The sequence below is a fragment of the Cuculus canorus genome, chromosome 2, assembly GCF_017976375.1.
Source record: "Cuculus canorus isolate bCucCan1 chromosome 2, bCucCan1.pri, whole genome shotgun sequence".
Lineage (NCBI taxonomy): Eukaryota > Metazoa > Chordata > Aves > Cuculiformes > Cuculidae > Cuculus > Cuculus canorus.
In genome coordinates, this window is record NC_071402.1 from 88,239,291 (window position 1) to 88,257,091 (window position 17,801).

The following is a 17,801-nucleotide window of genomic DNA, read 5'->3' on the forward strand; positions in this document are numbered from 1 at the left end:
CATAGGGATTGCTGGCTTTCAATTAGTCCCTTTGCAATACAGACTCTTTTTCCATATTTAACCCTTCAGTGCTGAGTGTTTGTTTCTCAACCCAAGTGCAAATGCACGCTGGTATTATCAATACTTCAGCTTTGAGGAACCCTGTACTGCTGCCAGCAGAGGGTTAATATCTAGAATTGTTGTTATAAGCAAGTAGTGTTGCAGAGAATTGTCCAGTTTGAAATTGTCTGTGTAAAATTACAACTTTCCACCAAATGGGTTCTAGGAAAATCCCAGTTCTGCAACAAAAGTAATAGTTTTAAGTAATGTGTACAAAAAAAGTTAAAAATACACAGTAAGTTAAGCAGGATAAATATTTATGTAACCATGAACAGCAAAAGCCAACAATATAGGATTATGTGGCGTTTTTACATTAAACAGGTCATTAACTTTACTGTACTGTTGCAGTTAAAGGGGAAATAAATAGGTGGTTTGTATTTATGGCTTTGGTATCATGAATAAAACTACTGTATGAGTTTCAAAAATGTTAGATAAAGGAAGTTTCTGTCATGTATTCTTTCATTGAAATTCAAAAAGCATTGCTTTCTTTTTAAATTGGATGTCTAGACAGGGGAGATGCATTTCCTTTTACTGAGGAGAGCTAAATAATCTCTAAATCTAGATTAGAGACTTTACAGGCAGATGAGATGCAAATCAGCTGGTTCGGGAGAGTTAACAGGCATTTGTGTTGCATAATTGCTTGTATGCAGAGGCCCTGTGTCTATGAGCCTGCTCCATCCTGAGCACTACTACTATTTGAGTTACAGATTTAAAAACAAATTTGTCGCATTGCCTGAGAGCACCCTTCATGATGCCTGCCTGTGATTTGCTTATGGGAAGCAGGAAAATGTTCTACAGGAAGTTGGTTAAACCTAATCCTATTTTTCAGTGATGGTTATGTAGATGGATAAGTATATTTTATGTTGACTATTTTTTGCTCTCTACGTTTCAAAAATCTGGCTGCTGAAGGATTTTAATTTGAGGACAGACTACTAACTTGTCAGGATTTTCTTTTTCTGTATTGTTAAATATTCCTTTTGGCACAGATCGCCATTCAATGCATTTCATAGTATCATTTCAGTAGTTAACTGAAGGACAGAGGAATGTTTTGAAAATAGTGAGTAATAGTCTAATGTTCTAACATTTCAATACTTATTTTTTCTAAGCATGCCTTCTATCAGCAGGTGGAAATGTTTCATGAAATGCAGCAGATAGCTATCCACCTTTAAATTTTATTGCTATTGTTGCGATTAATTCTTCTTTGCATTTTCAACTTCTACGGTGTTTCATCACTGCTCAAATTCTTTTGCTTTATTGCTTACTGTATTTGTTGTGTGGTTATCTATGTTCCATCTTTCTCAAGGCTTTTAAGGAACTACAGTCAAGATTAGGACTTGTGGCTTCACGACTTCAGTAAAGGATAGAGTGGGAAACAAGGCAGTAAATAAATCTTGGTTTTACTGTTCTGTGAACTGTACTATGTGTGTTCCAGCGAAGTGTCTGGTGTTCCTTATCCCAATATTGCTACTTATTAGTACTTTCCTAATGTCTGTGAAAAGTCTATAAAACCTGTAAAGGCTTTGTAAATCCTCTCCATTACTTTGAAACTTTTGGGGCTGATGGAAAGAACATGACTTGTGAGTACTGTTAGGATTGTTTATATCATTTGTTTGTCCAGAAGTAATGAGTGCTGTGTCCTCCCGGTATTTTGTCTGAGTTTTCCTGTGTTTTGAGGCTTGTAACTAATTTCTAAAATGTTGGTAGTTAGCATGTTGATATTTCTCTATATTTCATATGTAATGCATGTACAGAAGAAATTTATGAACACTGTGGGTAGCATATAGTGGTAAGCAAGAATCTAAAATGTCTTTAAGTGTGTGAAACGTTGGGTTTGTTGTAGCATTTTTAACTCGTAAAAGCTGCTGACTTTCCATGTTGTCAAAAGGAACAACAATGGAAAAAGGAGCTTTTGAAGTAATTGCTATTTCAGAGTGGTGAGAAGATTACATTACCACTGGTATCACAATGCTTACTTTGTATAGAAAGAAGGAACTGTCTTAAAGTTTAAAAGTGGAAATAAACTACTGTGGGGTAAAATAGGTTGTAATATGAAGGCTGACCAGTGGTAACCAGTGCTGTGCCTGCCCTGGTAGTAGCCTGGTTAGTTATCCCATGTGTACACAGAGTTTGGAGAGTTCATATTTATGTATTTCATGAATTCACTAATGCCTGGGAATCCTCTACAGTAGCAATACTTTCCTTTTTATCTGAGGCCTCAGAAGAACCACACTTACTATTTTTTGGCTTTGCTTTACTTTTGGTTAAATTACATTAACCCAACAACTTAACAATTTCACAGCAAACTTCGGATTGTAGGACTTTGTTTCAAGGATAGTGCGTTAAAGTGTATGAAAACTTTCACGTGTGAAAATATTTTACAGTCAATCTTCAGAAAATACAGGAATGCCTCATTTTGAACTCTTTTTGGGGGAAAAGTTTATTAATCTTACTGAGTATTTTCCCAGCTGATACCATAGACCACAATTGTCTCATCTGTAAGGAGTTCTATCGGCATAGCCTGGGTGTGGTTTTTAAGAACTTGCATAGCAGTCTACTATGGAAGGGGCTATTGGTAGGAATAACCAAGTGCTTAAAAGAATTTGATTGTGCTTGGCTGATCTTATGTAGCTTAACTTCCAAAATTAATGTTTTTCCTTACTAAAGGAGTGCTGCTTCAGGAGCATGCTATAGTTGAACCTCTTATGTGCTTTCTGTTTTGTTGCCTGAATTTGAACAGATGCAGTAAATCCCAGCCCTGCTGTACATAAATGCGTAGCATTGTAATGCAGCAAATATGCCACAAGGTGGCTCAATGATATAGCACCTCAAACATTTTTTAGAAGCTTTTGGTTCGCTTCACACCACAGTCTTACACTACAGTTTACTAATGTGAAAACACTTGTTCTGTGTAATGCTGCAACCTGCTACCAAGTTTTGAGGAATACATAATTACTTCAGTGCATCACTGTGCGTTCTGTATTGCACAATTACAGAGACAGCAAGGTGTCATCTACATGACCTTATAACATGGTATTACAGCAGATTTGTGTTTCAGTCAGACTTTTTGGAATTGATTCATCTGAAGGCAATTTGTTTTTTGCTTTTGAAGTTTCAGTTGAAACTTTGCTCTTAAGCCCTTCAAAGTAGGGCTTGGCTTATTGTTGATAGGGAGATAAAATGGAAATATGAGTATTTTTATGATACTGAAATGTGAGCTCTGTCCAAAAAAGTTAAAATACAAGTGGCCATGGAGCTGCAGAGAGAAATGTGATACTTGGGATCCTAATCTTCTTAATATGCCTGTGACCAAAAGGTAACTATAAAAGTGTCACCTCGTTTTGAAATAAAAATGGGAAGTTCTCAGAGAACATGATCTTTCAGTCCACACCATTTCCAGTTTGACCTATTAAAACTTCTTTTTCGTTCTAGTTTGAATACCAATAGGAATGTTAAAGCAGAAATGGCAATGGTGCCTGAGCTAGAATAGATAATGGTTCATCTCCTCTCAACAGGAGCTAATGCATTCTAGTGCTGCTACCATAGCACAGGGGAGAGAAGTTTGCTACTGAGGCAGGGAGAGGATACTGAAGATTCAGAGAAAAAATGAATGATTCCAGTACTAAGATGCAGATTTCACACCTCTTGTGAAAATCCAGACTTATGCTGAGGAGTCCGGGGTTCCACTACCCACCCTGCTTCTCTGTGTTGTGACCACATCTTGTCACCATATAAGTATATGATGATCCTACTGTCACCAGCTGCTGACCTTTCTGGGACTAGGGATACTGACCAGAACAACTCCAGCTGAAAAAAAGATGGATATCATACAATTGCCACCTAAATTGTGAACTATTCTGATCTACAGTTTTTTGTTCAGTCTTCATTGCTGGCAGAAGACAAAACTTTTTTTTCCTGTAGCAGTGAAAAATGACCAGTATAAGAAGTGATTATATCTTGACTGCCATATGAAGGACTAAACCACATGTTTGAGAAAAGGAACAGCAGAAGTATCTTGAATACTGAAAGTACTGTGCTATTCTAATACATGGTGATGACGGACATGTTTCACCAGTCAACACTGTTGTGGCATGCTTAGAAGCAGAGTCTGAAACAAGTTCTTATCTGTTTTTAACTTCTGGTAATGAATGCACATGTAGTGCATATCTGGAGTTAGTCCAGCACTAGTGAGAAGTATTTTTAAATAGAAGTCTTCCTGCCATAGTCAGAACTTAAATAAAATGAAGTCCACCCACTTCTACTTTAATTTCGCATCTGGAAATAAATAATTACGTTGTTGAGCTGTGAAAAGATTTAAAGTACGGGCAGGACTTCAACAGAAGGCAGCAAAGCTCACTTAGCCTTGTGCCCACTTGCTACAGGTTGGGATGGCTCTAGACAGCAGTGCCTTGCAAAGCACACTACGGTAGTTTGTCTCCTAGTCAGTAAGGTTCTGTCTAGCACTGTGCCTGCATTTAAAGGATGGTTGTGGTGTCTCAGACGATTGCAGGCTGTACAAATTGTTCTGGCACCCGTGATATTTGAATGGCCAAGAAACAGGGGTGGACCTTAGAGCAACTGGAAGCTGGAAGCAGTTTTGTAGAACTGGAGCCCTTGAGGTGGAAAGATTTTTCCTTTTAAAAGTACATGCTTGTCTGTCCTTGGTAAAGGACTAGTTAACATTGATCTCAAATAGCACATCTCTGTAAGGGGAAGATCCAGAATGCTTAATGTTACCTTTCTAAGCATAGACAAAACATCAAGAATGGAAATTTGATGAATACTGAACTGTACCACAGCTGCTTTGCTCCTAGTTTTGCTCTAAGAACTCCTTTACTAACTAGCAGGGTGTTTTGGTTTTTTTTTTCTTTCACAGCCCTGTACTCTTGAATCTCTTCTGCATAGCACACAGTCTAATGGATCTTTGCTGGAAGCAGGACCATTGCGAAAGGGGAAATGCTGTGTCTGAACTAAACCACAGCTCTTCCTCCCATTACGTGGCCAATTCTACCCAATCCATGCCTGTAATGCAGGGACTGGTGAGACAGTTAAAGGCTTAGGCTATTTTAGATGCTCACTCAGGATGTCAACAAGGCAAGTCAAGTCTTGTACTTGCCCCTGTGTAACCACATTTGTCCCACAAATTAATGGGTCTTGTGTTACTTGCCCAGGCAAGAGCAAAATAGAGACTGGTGGGGTAAAGGGAAGTGGTCTCTCAACGTAAGTTTGCAAACTTGGCAAGAAGTTTCAGCTGAAACATATGAAAAGTAAATGTGTTTTCTATTTGAATCTGATATGGTAGAAAGTGCTTCCTTTCCCCATCCTTCCAATGTGAAGTCTCTTTAGCTGAAACTTGCTTGGCAAGACTAATGGTTACATACATGACGAAGCCACAAATCACTACTTCTTTCTATTACAATATGTAACAGCAAATTCTAATATGGCTTTACTCCATGTAATTTAAACTAAAAAGTCAATCTTTTCTTCTGCTTCCTCCCCTCTATTTCTTTCCTTTTGGCTAGTAGCCACTATTGCCTCCATGTACAATCCTCAAATAGACTCCTGCTAGTCAGTGTCGTGTAAATAGAATACAGCTCTGATAAATGGCTGAGGGACACCCTCCTGTTGAGTCACCAGATTCAGGATGGATCCTCTTGCTTTCTAAGCCCCTTCTGAGAAGGGAGCCTAGGTGCAGCAGGACCTTAGTCCCAGACTTAGTCAAAAGTTCATGTCTAAAGGGTTTTGTGATCTTCCCTGCTCCTTCTAAGGAGGGTACAAGGTGAAGGTATGACCTACCTGTTGGATAAGGTGATTGGTTGATGCCTACTCTCCCAAAGAAAGGGTTTTCAGTTGCCAATTTTATACTTTTGTGATGCCTATTGGTGAGGTTGCACTCAGTCAATTAAAATGTGTTAATTGTCTCTTGGCAAGGCCTGCTGTGTCATCAGAAGTGGGCAGTTTGCCACGTCCTTGGGATGGGGACCTCAGTACGTGCTTTTGGTGGTCTTTCTGTTCTTAACTGAAGCAACACCAGCCTGTGAGGCCTCTGCCTCACCCTAAATGCCACTCTGTCGATTTGAGCATTAGACCACAACCGTATCCATCTGTCTTACAAGATCAAGTTGTTCAAGTTGAACTGCATCTTTTGCAAAGTCTTGGTGATTTTGGAGTTTGTCCCCTCTTGCAACCATGGGCAAGTCCATTATGGTTGGACTCGATGACCCAGTGGGTCCCTTCCAACCTAGTGATTCTATGATTCTATGGTTAAGCTACTTGAAATTCATCATAAGGCTGGATGAAAACACTAATGATGTTTACGTCTCACTTTAATTCATTTTCTTGGAAATTTTGGATTCAGAACACATTTGGGCCTTTGGTACCAATAAAGAGACTTATTTGCTTTAAGTGAACCATTTTTTCTAAGAAAAGTGACAGAATCAAAACCTAAAACCTTGAAAATGAATAATTTCAATATCTCTAGTTTTAGGCACACCACAATAATCTGGTGAAGGCCATTGGTATCTACAGTCAAAAGGTGCTATTATTGTAGTGGAATTTTATATTGTTCCATGTGCGACACAGAATTAAAGCTGGATGCAACTTCTTATTAGCTTGTAATTGGACTAGACAAAGAAATAATACTCCAATAAACAAATTGTGACCAAAATTTTATGTGTTACTTGTGGAGAAAGGCCCTGGATCAGTGACTCTAGCCTCCATCTCCTTTGATTCCTTCTGTAAATATTTACACTACACTTATTGTGTTTTAATTGCAAGTGAAAACATGCTTTTATTCTCCCATTTAAGCAAGGTGTACATTTATTTTGAGTAGTACTATCAGGCTTTTTGGGGATAAGATATGTGTATATGTAAATGGGCATATATCTACATGCACTATTTTGCTCTTTTCAGTGAAGAAAAAACTTGAATGCATTAGGGCCAGGGTGTTGGTGGAGTTTATAAGTTATGCCTAATTTATATGCCAGCTCCTGGAACGAGAAAGGAAATGCTTGCAGTCTTCTGGCAAAGTTGTTTTAAAATGATGTCAGCTCTTTTCTTAACCACAGAGCCTCATACTTGTGTTTTGTGTTATAATAGAGTAATTGCCTTTTTCTCTTTTGTTGAAGAGAAAATAAAAAATGCATCTTGTGCACAGGCAACTGCTTAATCACGCCTTCCTGCCTTGCTATGGAAACCTGAAGTCTTTCACCTCTGGTGAAATCACTTTTCTCTCTTCTTTTTTTTTTTTTCTTTTGTTAGATTGAAGACTGAGAAAGGTGGCAGGAATGGCTGGAATCTGCTTTCTTCTAAAACTGGAATCTGCTTTTCTTCTAAACTTCTAAAATTGCCCTATTTGGGTTTTAGTTCACTATGTGTTAGATTGAGTGGTTTTTGTAGCTTCTATACAGTTTTGTTATGTTCAAAGCTACTGTAAGCATGGTAAGTATATTCTGTTGCAAGTATGTAGGAGGAAATATTTTTCCAGCCTCTAAACTGTCTGCTAAAGGAGAACAAGTCTTTTGGCAAAAAGTGAAAGGAAAAACTGGCATTGAGAAGAGCTAGTATTAAAATGATGAGACTTGAAATGGTGCTATAGGAAAAGCTGGAGTGAGGGAGGGAATGGGGATTCCGCTTCACTCCTACAAGGAAATGTTCACTATTTACTTAGTAGTAAAGGTGTTTCTCATTTTGGATAAGCAGGTTAACCGTAGTGTCCTGGTAGGAAAACCTAGCTGACTCATCTGTGTTGCTGTTGTTGTGCTGTGCAATATTAACTTGTATTACCACTAGGATGTGTCTATAGTCAAATATCAGGTCTGCAGTCATTGTGCATTCCTGAGGGAGGTGGGGAGGAGAAACTAAAAGATCAGGTGTATCAGCTGGAGTATAAGTTCTACTTGTAAACTTGTTTGCTTCCATGTTCCCTGAGAAGTATTTATCATTGGATAAATATGATTTATGATCTGATACAGCAGATAATCATGTTGTATTATGTAATCTTTTTCTGGCCAAAGGAGTAGTTCCCTGAGATAGTGCTGTCATATTTGTGTGTGTTTAAAAATGAAATGCAGAAAAGTGTCTACAGTATCACGTGGTTCTGTCTGGTCTTTAAAGACAAATTAAATATAATTTATTTCAAAATAATAACACTATAGATGTGAAGGTGTTAATCTTGTAAACAAAAATGTTTTGCTTTAATGTTCCTGGTTGCCAGTAAGGAAGCTCTCCTATTTAAAGCTATCCCCAAAATTTAAACTATATGTGAAGTACGGATTTCTGTGCCAAGAACTAGAAGTAACTAGACTTCTGTTTTGACAACGATAGCTTTCTCGTTTGCTCTTTTGAATTAAAATTAAAATAGAAATTTTAAAATAAAGTAACATTTTTTTCTTAATGAAATTGGTGACCAGAGCATATGAGTTTTTCATAAGATTTGAGTCAGGCTCTGGACATCATCTGGGGCCCTGACACGTCTTGTACGTAACACTCAGTTCACAGGTACCAGGGGTCTTGGAGAAATTCTTTGTGTTCTGCTGCTTCATTCTCGGAAGAGAGGGTAAACAGTCTGTGGTATAATGGACTTTTAGGCCATGTGGATGGAAGTTTGCAAAAGGCAGTGGTTCTACTTAAACAGTGAACAACCTTATCTTGCAAGAGAGATGGATCAGGTGGTGGTCTCTCAAATCGGCTAAGTGACACCGGTGGTGAGGCAGAGGCATCACAGCCTGGTTGTTGCTTTGGTTAAGAACAGAAACACCCCTGAACACACCTACCGAGCTCCCTGTCCCAAAGGCATGACAAACAGCTGAGTCCCCACTTCTGAAGACACACACAGCCTTGCCAAGGGCATACTAATTGACTTAGTCCCACCTCACCAAGAAGCACCAAAGAGTTTTCAAAAGTGAAAAACAGGCACCCAAAGCCCCTTTCTTTGCTGGAAGAAAAACAACCACCTTACCTGACAGACAGGTCAATGAGCCTGAGTCTCTCTCTCTTCCCCCCCAAGAAAGGACAACTTTTGGGTAAGAATTGCATGCCAGACTCTGACCTCTGACTTTGCCAGACATTCCCTTGGAAAGTAATTACTATCTTGAGTTTCAATTGTTAATTCATATATATATACATATATATATGATCATTGTTAACTGGTTATAATCTTCTAGCACCAACGCAGCAAGTGAATTTATCAACGGCAATCCTGAACGTGTTTTTGTCTGTGACTTAAAATAAATTACCTACTGCTTAACTAATTCTGACTGGTGGCTTACACATATATACATATCACATAATTCTTTAGCCATAAACTGTTGGTCAAGTCTGAGACTACAGGCAGATCCAACCACACCTAGGCTTCTCTCTGAGGGGTAACTTAGAAAGCAAGGGGGTCTGTCTTGAAACTCTTGACTCAACCGGAGGGCATCCCTCATCCACTTGTTCAGAACCTTATCTATTCAGATGTGACACAGTTTGACTTAGTTTTGGAGTAAACTAAATAAATGATAGTAAATGCGATTTTCTTTTACAGTTTACCTTTAAACCTATAATCCTACTTGGCTGAGTCTAGGTAAAAAGAATGAAATCTATTGATATTAGGGGATTTTACTTTTTTTGGTTTTCTTACTTTTTTTTTCCTTACATTTTTTTCCTTCCCAATGTGAGCTTCTTGTTAGGGTGGCTTTTCTCCTGTGCTTGAGACCATGAAACAGTATCAGATGGGTGCTAATTTTGATGCTCCCACCCAGGGTATTCCACTACAAGAAATTCTCTTATATACTTTGAAAAGAGATGACACGAAGAGGGCTTAACAGGGATTGTGGCTAGTTCTCTAATTTTCAAGTTGAGATTGTATCTGAAGGCTGGTTAATCTAGCAAAGAAGGATAAGTGTGATCTATGCTGAAATTTAAAACCTCACATTTTAAGATAAACTTGGATTAAGTTATTCTTTGTACTGAACTGTAAAAAAACTGCTGAACAAAATCTGATACTAAATACTGAGTCATTGAAGAGTTGTTTGCTTCTGTTTTGGAGCATGTGAAAGTTCTTGCTGTTGCAATGTAACTTAACATCTGCTTGCTTCAAGAAAAAAGTGTAGTGTTTCATATTTCCTATTGAGTTTAAGACTTATAAAAATAATTTCTTTTAAAAAGTTGCTCGTCTGCTGTTATGTTTGAGAAAAGTAGTTCAGACAACAATTGTGCCGTGAAGACTGTTATGTTGTTGAGTATCTTTTTTATTTTGCTTCATTAGGTGGTTATGCTTCCTACTTTCTAGCATCACCTTAGTGCAAATTTAACTAATAATATTTGTATTAGTCTTTTATCAAGATGTGGAATCAGTAGCTTCAGAAAAATATCCCCCTCTTTGAAAAGGTTTTTCTTTTATGTAGAGATAATTTAGTACATACATTTCTTATAGTAAGATTTAAATTTCCTTTTTATATCTGTTTTTTTGGCCTTACAAGGCATAGGTGATTTAAGTTTCCATCTGAAGCTGTGTCTACAGTCTGCATTTAGTCTCCTGGAAGCTATTTTCTGGAAGCTGACAATTATTTTTTAAATATTCTTAGTGTTCACCTTCAAAGCAGTTTGATAGCTTACTTAAATTTAATCAAGATCAACTTGTAGTTCAGCAGATTAAGAGTTATGTCAGTTCCCCTTCTGATATTCAAGGAATGGCTACTGTGTGGTTGTGGTTTTCTTTTGCCTCTCTTTATTCCAGTTCCAGTGGGGAGATACGCTTCCTACCATTTATAGACAGTTAGAATACTTGCTTAGACTTAGCAACATGGAAGTAATTTACAAGCTTATGTTCTCAAATAGTTCAATAGTAATTTCATTGGAAGAAAAACTTTCTCTCTCCACCTTCCTTCTTACAGGATAGCCTGGCTTATTTCAGCCAGTGAATGTTTTAATATTTAATACAACTCCATTAACTTTTAAGTGCAGAAGGCTTTCCTCTGATAAAATTCTGGAACTGGCTGCAAAGCAAGCTCAAAAAAAATTAATCAGCTTTGTGAAACCTTTTGAGTGGAAGTGGCCATAAATTTATATGGAACCTCTTGCCTGGAGGTCAAGAGGTACTGTTTACTGCTAATAAATTCTGTAGGAACTGAGGAAGTAAGTTTGAGTTGTCTATCTGGAGTATCCAGAGGAGCTGTGGATTCCTTGTCACTGTTTTCTAACATGAGCTCTCCACTTTTAATCAGTCACCTATAAGCTGTGGAAGTTCAGCTGTCTTTGGAATCTATCCAGTATTTTGATTTCCATGATTGATGGACAACTGAGTGAAAAGGTTTTGCACCAGGTTAGAGCTCTTTCACTCATCCAGTTTTCCTGTCTTGTACTGCAATAGGAGATGAACTGTATCAAGGTTTGCAGGCCTGTTGTTGTACAAGTTTTTCTTTGTATTTATATACATGCCAGGACAACCAAACATTTAGAAAAGATTTGAGTGTACTCAGCTTGCAGCAGTGACAGTGTGTAAGTTTTCCTGTAGAAACTCAATATTTCAGTTGGAGCAAGGGAGGACGAGGTTAGTCCTCTTGCTCCAACATCTGTTGTGTATTTTGTATTTGCAGGTGTGAGAAGATGTCTACGAAAGAGTAGCTTAGCTGATGTCATCATTTAAAAATTATTTTTTTATTAAAGTGAGTGTTAATTTACAGCTGAACTTTGACTTGTGCATTGTTTTTCTGTCATTTCAAACAGTGACTGAAAGATTGTTATATTGTGCCAAAACCAAAGGTGTCACATCAAGCCAAACATTTTGTGCTCTGGGGACACATCAGTGAATTGCGGTTTCCCATGGTCTAGTGATACCTTTTCCAGTCCTGGCTCTACCACTGGTGAAGGAAAGAAGCTTAAAAGAAAAAGGGGAAAAAAAAAAAACCCTTCCCAAACCAAACAATAAAACAAATGCTATTCACATGCGATGAGGAAGTTATAGCTGGTTCATTACCTGCAGATGAATCATCGTGTTGGTGCATTTATTCTATTAATGCTGAGAATAAAGATAGAAACTGGCTGTAGAACAGTATGCAGGTGATTGGTAAAACTGACATCTTAAAGACAGTTTTTCTGCTTTTGAAGTGGAGTGATGTGACCTTCATATTAATCTTTTAATTGAGAACATCCATTTTTTGTTACAGTTTATTATCTGGGAAGCATTTTTGGGGTCTGATCCGAAATTGCTTCTGAAGTCTGTGTTCCTCTCCATCGTATGCAAGGTAATCTTTTGTCAAGTCTATTCAGGTTTTAAAATAGACTAATGACTTCAGATGTTTTGATGAAAGCTTCACAGGAAAGTACTTGCAGTCTCTGCTACAGACCTGTAAAACTGTGCTGTGCGCTGCATTTCCATCCTTGAACCTCGGTGATGTCCATGATAACCAAGGCTGTGAACTTTGCCATTCAGCTACAAGTTACAAGAAGTGGTACTGGTATTTTAATTCTAGATTACTTCACAGAGGGAAACGTATGTCCGTATAAATAATTCAGCCTACAATAGTACTTAAGGATTCAGTGTTATGCTAGCATTGCATGATACTTTGAAATACAAAGGAAAGATTTGATTATTTTTAGATAAAGTAATTTGTTCTGGGAGTATTAGCCTTCTGTGACTAAGTTTCAATCTTAGTCTTTGGTCTGCCTGCTTAAGACTGACACTGATTTGAGGGGATGTATTCCCTCTGAGCTTAAGTGGATAGATATATTTTAATTATCCTGGACTGAAATGTTCCTGGCGAAGTACAAACTAATGGACCTTGTGTTAGCTAATATTGCCGGTAAGCATTGAAAAATTTACTGGTCTTCAGTACGAAAGAATGTATTTATGCTGCACTGTGTGGTTCTTAACTAGTTCATGGTGTCTGAGGATAAAAGCCTTTTTATACACTATTAAAAAAAACAAAACACAAGCTCCCCTTCCTTTTTTCCTTCTGTTAGTCTCTTCTCAGGTTGTGCTTTTCATGAGTGTGAAGGTTAGTATCCTTCAGAGACTCCACCAATTTGTCTCATTTTTGGAACACTAATGCTTAAAACTGTTCTCATTTGTTTAACTGCAACTGCAATGTTAGGATACTTTTCTGGCACTTACATTTGGTTTATTGAAAAGAAATGACCAGAGACTAATAGCAACATACAAGCTCTCTGCTTCAAGCAACTGGGAGTATTTTTGATTACAAGTTGCACTAAATACTGAAAATTTATTTAGTGTAGGTATCTCATGCATAGAATTCTCTGTAGTAGAGATCATCTTTGTGCATCTGCAGTTCATGGATCATTATAGACTTGGTTGTGGTTCTAAAATTTGGTGGTTTTGATGGATTCTGCAGCTGTTTTCTACCCTTCAGCAGATCCTGTCTTTGGGAGACATAGCTGAATTAAAGCATCTTGGATAATTTTCTTTCCCTAAAGAGGAAATGTGTGGCTGAGCTTATATAGCCTTTCTTGTATTAAAGCCCTGCAAAGAATAGCCATAGGTCTGAAATTTTAAGGATAGTTCAGGATAGTTATGTAAAACAGAAATGTTAATTTTAAATCTATTCTAAACTTTCTCTTTCCTACTGTGTTGTCTTTTTCTTGTAAAGTATGCAGTGCATGGAAAATAAAATGAAAACGAGTATTTCATACCGTAACATTTTTTCTCCATAATTTACTATAATGTGTTAAGCAATTCTTTCTGTGAACAGAAAATGAGACACTTGGGAGCTTGGAGAATTAGAACAATTTTAATAATAAGAAACGTGTTCATCATCTAGCATACATAAAATTCTTTCTATTCCTCCTCCCCTTCTGGTAATAACTTGTAGCATTTTTGTATGTGATAAACTAGGCCCATAACAAATGTATTTTTATTGGCATAAGAAATATAGTGTACAATGGTATATATAGCAGTAGAGCTATATAAATTCTAGCCTCATAGGAGAGTTAAATAGGAGCTACTTCTATTACCAAATAATGATGATAACCCTCCAGAAATGTGACAATATTCCTGTATAGGCTAGAACTCCAGATGGAGAAAAGAGATGGGAGGAGTGCTCTAGACAGCAAGCTTAATTTTTTAGCCCAGTTATTGTGTGTCTGGTGATATCAAGAGGAAATAATTTTATAAAGGGGAAGGTCAGAGAAAGAAGTGATGAGATGCAATAGAAGGTCTTGCCAGCAGTTCTACGACATACTGCTGACAGGGAAGCTGAAGGTTTCTTTCTGAGCCTTTCAGCTGATTTAGTACTGCTCCCCAGCTCTGTTACCTCGGTTAGGTCTGTATCTGTTTCCATGCTCTGTTTGTGAAGTATTATTAGTGTCAGTAAAATCATCCATTAAAACTGTGAATTTATTAAAAATGGTCATGCAAAATACTGCCTAGGGTCTGTTAGCTGAATAAACCCTGAATGAGCCACAGACAGTGAATCCAGTAGAGCCTGTTAAGGTTTACATTACCTTCATTTATTAGTGAAGCTTTTCTTCTGGATTTCAGCAAACCTGTTCAAAATGCGTTGATGCAGCCACCCTACTGTTTCTAGCAATCTTAACATCAGTTGGTTCATTCCTGTTCTGTAAGAAAGCATTTGAATGTGCCATGAGTTAATACTTCTGCAATTGAAAGAAAAAAAGAAAAGTCAAACGACCAATGTTCTTTCCTCTTTCTAAGATGAAGGTAAGTTTGCCTAAGACTTTCTGATGGGGCATGTGCCTATATAGAGGCTTTAATAAGGTTTAATTCCCAATACCTGTTTTCAGCATTGTTCGCATACATTGCATATGGTGTTTCAGGGTATTTTGTAAGCAATGTTATAGATAATTATTCATCTTAAGCTTATGGCAAAAAAAGCCTTAAAACCAAAATTAATTTGCTTGGATGAGAGCAAACAAATGATGCCAGAGGCATAAGTTAAGGCTTCATAGGACTGTTCTTTGCATGTTTTAAACCAGGAGGAATAGTTTAACCAAATCTACCTCTTGTTATGACAACATCTTCAAAGCTTTAGTTCTTTTCAGCAGAATGACACAAATTGTGGATACAACTTTGCAATTTGCACTTTAACTGTATGGCGTGAACAAGAATAATGTGTTTTACTTGGCCCTGCTATGCATTAAAGAGGGAAGAAATTAGTATCTTTTGCTACTGGTCTAGCCAGCTGCAATGTAGGATACATTTCTATTAGGGTTTTCCTTAAGTTGTAAATAAACATGGGTAAAATGAAGCCAAGAACTGTCTTTCCAATCTGTTACTAACCTGGTTATTAACTTCTAAGACTTTCGGAAAGCATAAATACTTGGGAATGGAGAAGATTGTAAAGAGAGTGCATAAGGTACTGGGTTGGTTATTTTCCTGAGGACATCTGGGACTGTAAGTCCCTGTGCTTCTTCCTGGTTCCTGATTACCTTCTGCAAAATGATATTGGAACCATTGAGTTTTACCATGGCGAATTTCTCCCCATTTGCAAAGAGTTAAATATACATGATGTGACTGTTTACAGATTACTAGCCTTCATAAAAGGGGAAGAAACTGTCAAAATACTTAGTGATTACTAGGATTCTGCATCAGTGAAGCATAAGACAACAAAGCTGTTGAGGATACAGCACGATCCAGAGAGGAATATTTCCACTTGTTTCTGCATATCTTTGAATGAAAATTGAACTGACAGTAGATCAGTAATGTGTTTGACCCTATAAGTGAAATATCTTATGTGTAAATAATTCCTGATGTGGTAGGACACCTCTTGCTATGTCTAGCTACTTACTGCTTTTATGCAAAGAATCAGCTAAAGAAGAAACTGTTCTTATAACACAAAATGCTTTTTTTTTTTTTTTTTTTTTTTTTTTTTTTACTGGCTAGATACAAGCCTCTTGCATGTATTATACCAGATGTATGTAAGTATGGGTACATGCAGAAAGATAGATTGGCATCCTCAAGGCATGAAATGCATTAAGAATGAGTAAGTAGGTATCTGGCACCAACATCTTCGCAATAATACTTTCATTTTAAGGAAAGTAGGAGAACAAAATTAAAATATGACAACAGTTGTGAAAAAAAACTAGCATTCACCATTCGCAACAACTTCCACTGTAACTGGCAATTTTACCCTTCTTGCATGTCGGCAGGAGAGTGATGAACTCAAACTTTGGTGGTCCTGTCCCATTAATTCTGGAGAAATACTTGTGCTGCACTTCAGCAGGATGAGCACCTCTCCTTGCCTGCCTGTCCTTGTAGTTGTTTGGCCCTTCTCGGGGGCCCATGCTGTTTACCTTCTAAAACAAACTTTGTTCACTTGATAGCTAAATTAGTTTGCTGGTTTTAAATTGCCCTACTGAAATGCAGGAGAACACACAGAAGCATTTTGTTTCAAGTTTGAGTTTGAACCTCTCTTCATGTAAACCTCTGTCACGAGTGAAGTACAAATACCTGGAAAAAAAATGGAATGTTTCCCCATGGGTCTAGAAGTGTTGTCATCTTTAGAAACAAGCAAATTTTCTGAAAGATCTAGAAAAGTTTGTATTCCTGACACATCATCCAGATATGCACACAGCACTTAAATTGTAATGTGTGACTGTAGGCATCTAGCCAAAAGGAGACCTTAGAGCTGCTTTGCACTAACTAGCACCCTTCTAGCCCTTCCATTTCAGTTGTTCTCGGAGAAGAAAAATGGTATTGGCAAACAAGTTATGCAGTCCTAAATTCACAGTTTTTATAAGGAATACTGCCATGGGAACAGCTTATGTATGTGGCTGGAGAACTGCTGGTATCTATGGGTGATCTATATACAGCTGAAGGCGTAGATGACTGCAGTATTAATCACATCTCTGAATGAATGAGGTATAGCGCTGTGAGTCAGGCAGCACAACTGCCCTCAGGAGGGAAGAAGTGTAGCTTTAATGCCTTAGTTCCTGAAGGTGGCTTATCATTATCTAAAAGCAGTTTTTAGACTTCTTTCTGCATTGTAATAGATCAAATAATTTCATCCAAAATGCCTATTAATGTGATGTCATTTAAGCAGAGTTTTCTGTGAGGGAAAAGTAGAGTAGTTAAGCTTGCTGTCTGGTTGTCAGCATGTTCACTAGTACAAAAACGTTCACTAATACTCCCAAGACATTGTTCAGTGTAATTCCATATGCTCTAAATAAATGCAATCAGCCCCTCAAGAGTATGGGTACTCATCTAAGTGGTGCCATGTAGTATAGTTGAGTCGAGGCACAGGTCATATAGTTGGATGCTAAATCACAGTTCTGTTGTGATACCTCTTCAAGGTTTCTAAATAATGGATAACCCTCCAGAAATGATGAGAGGGATGGTACCCCTTCTATTGAAATGAGGCAGAGGAGGAAGACTGATGGCTTGGTGCCAAATAGCTTAGTTGATGCGATGATGAAGAACTTAACAGGTTGCTGATATTAGCTTTTCATGTGTGATGTAGTTCAGTATGGAAAATTCTCATAGAATCATTAGGTTGGAAAAGACCTCTGAGATCATCAACTCCAACCATACCTACTTAAACATGATTTAGTCTACTACTAAATCGTGTCCCCAAGCACCTCATCTACTTGCCCTCCCTGGGCAGCCTGCTCCAGTGTTTGATAACCCTTTCTGTGAAGAAATTTTTCCTAACGTCCAATCTAAACTTGCCCTGACACAGCTTAAGGCCATTCCCTCTTGTCCTGTTGCCTATCACTTGGGAGAAGAGACCAACACCCACCTCTCTGCA

At 37.8% G+C, this 17,801-nt stretch overlaps 1 protein-coding gene across 2 annotated transcripts in view; it reads left to right on the forward strand.

The window, feature by feature from the left end:
- GMDS (GDP-mannose 4,6-dehydratase) overlaps positions 1 to 17,801 on the forward strand; it is a 414,275-nt gene that overhangs the window by 34,227 nt on the left and 362,247 nt on the right. Inside the window, exon 2 of one of the 2 annotated variants that reach the window (XM_054057322.1) lies at positions 12,246 to 12,323. The exons of the other annotated variant lie outside the window; for it this stretch is intronic. Within the exon in view, the coding sequence (XP_053913297.1) occupies positions 12,246 to 12,323 (78 nt within the window). The remainder of the gene's footprint in view (positions 1 to 12,245; positions 12,324 to 17,801) is intronic. 2 annotated transcript variants of the gene reach the window in all.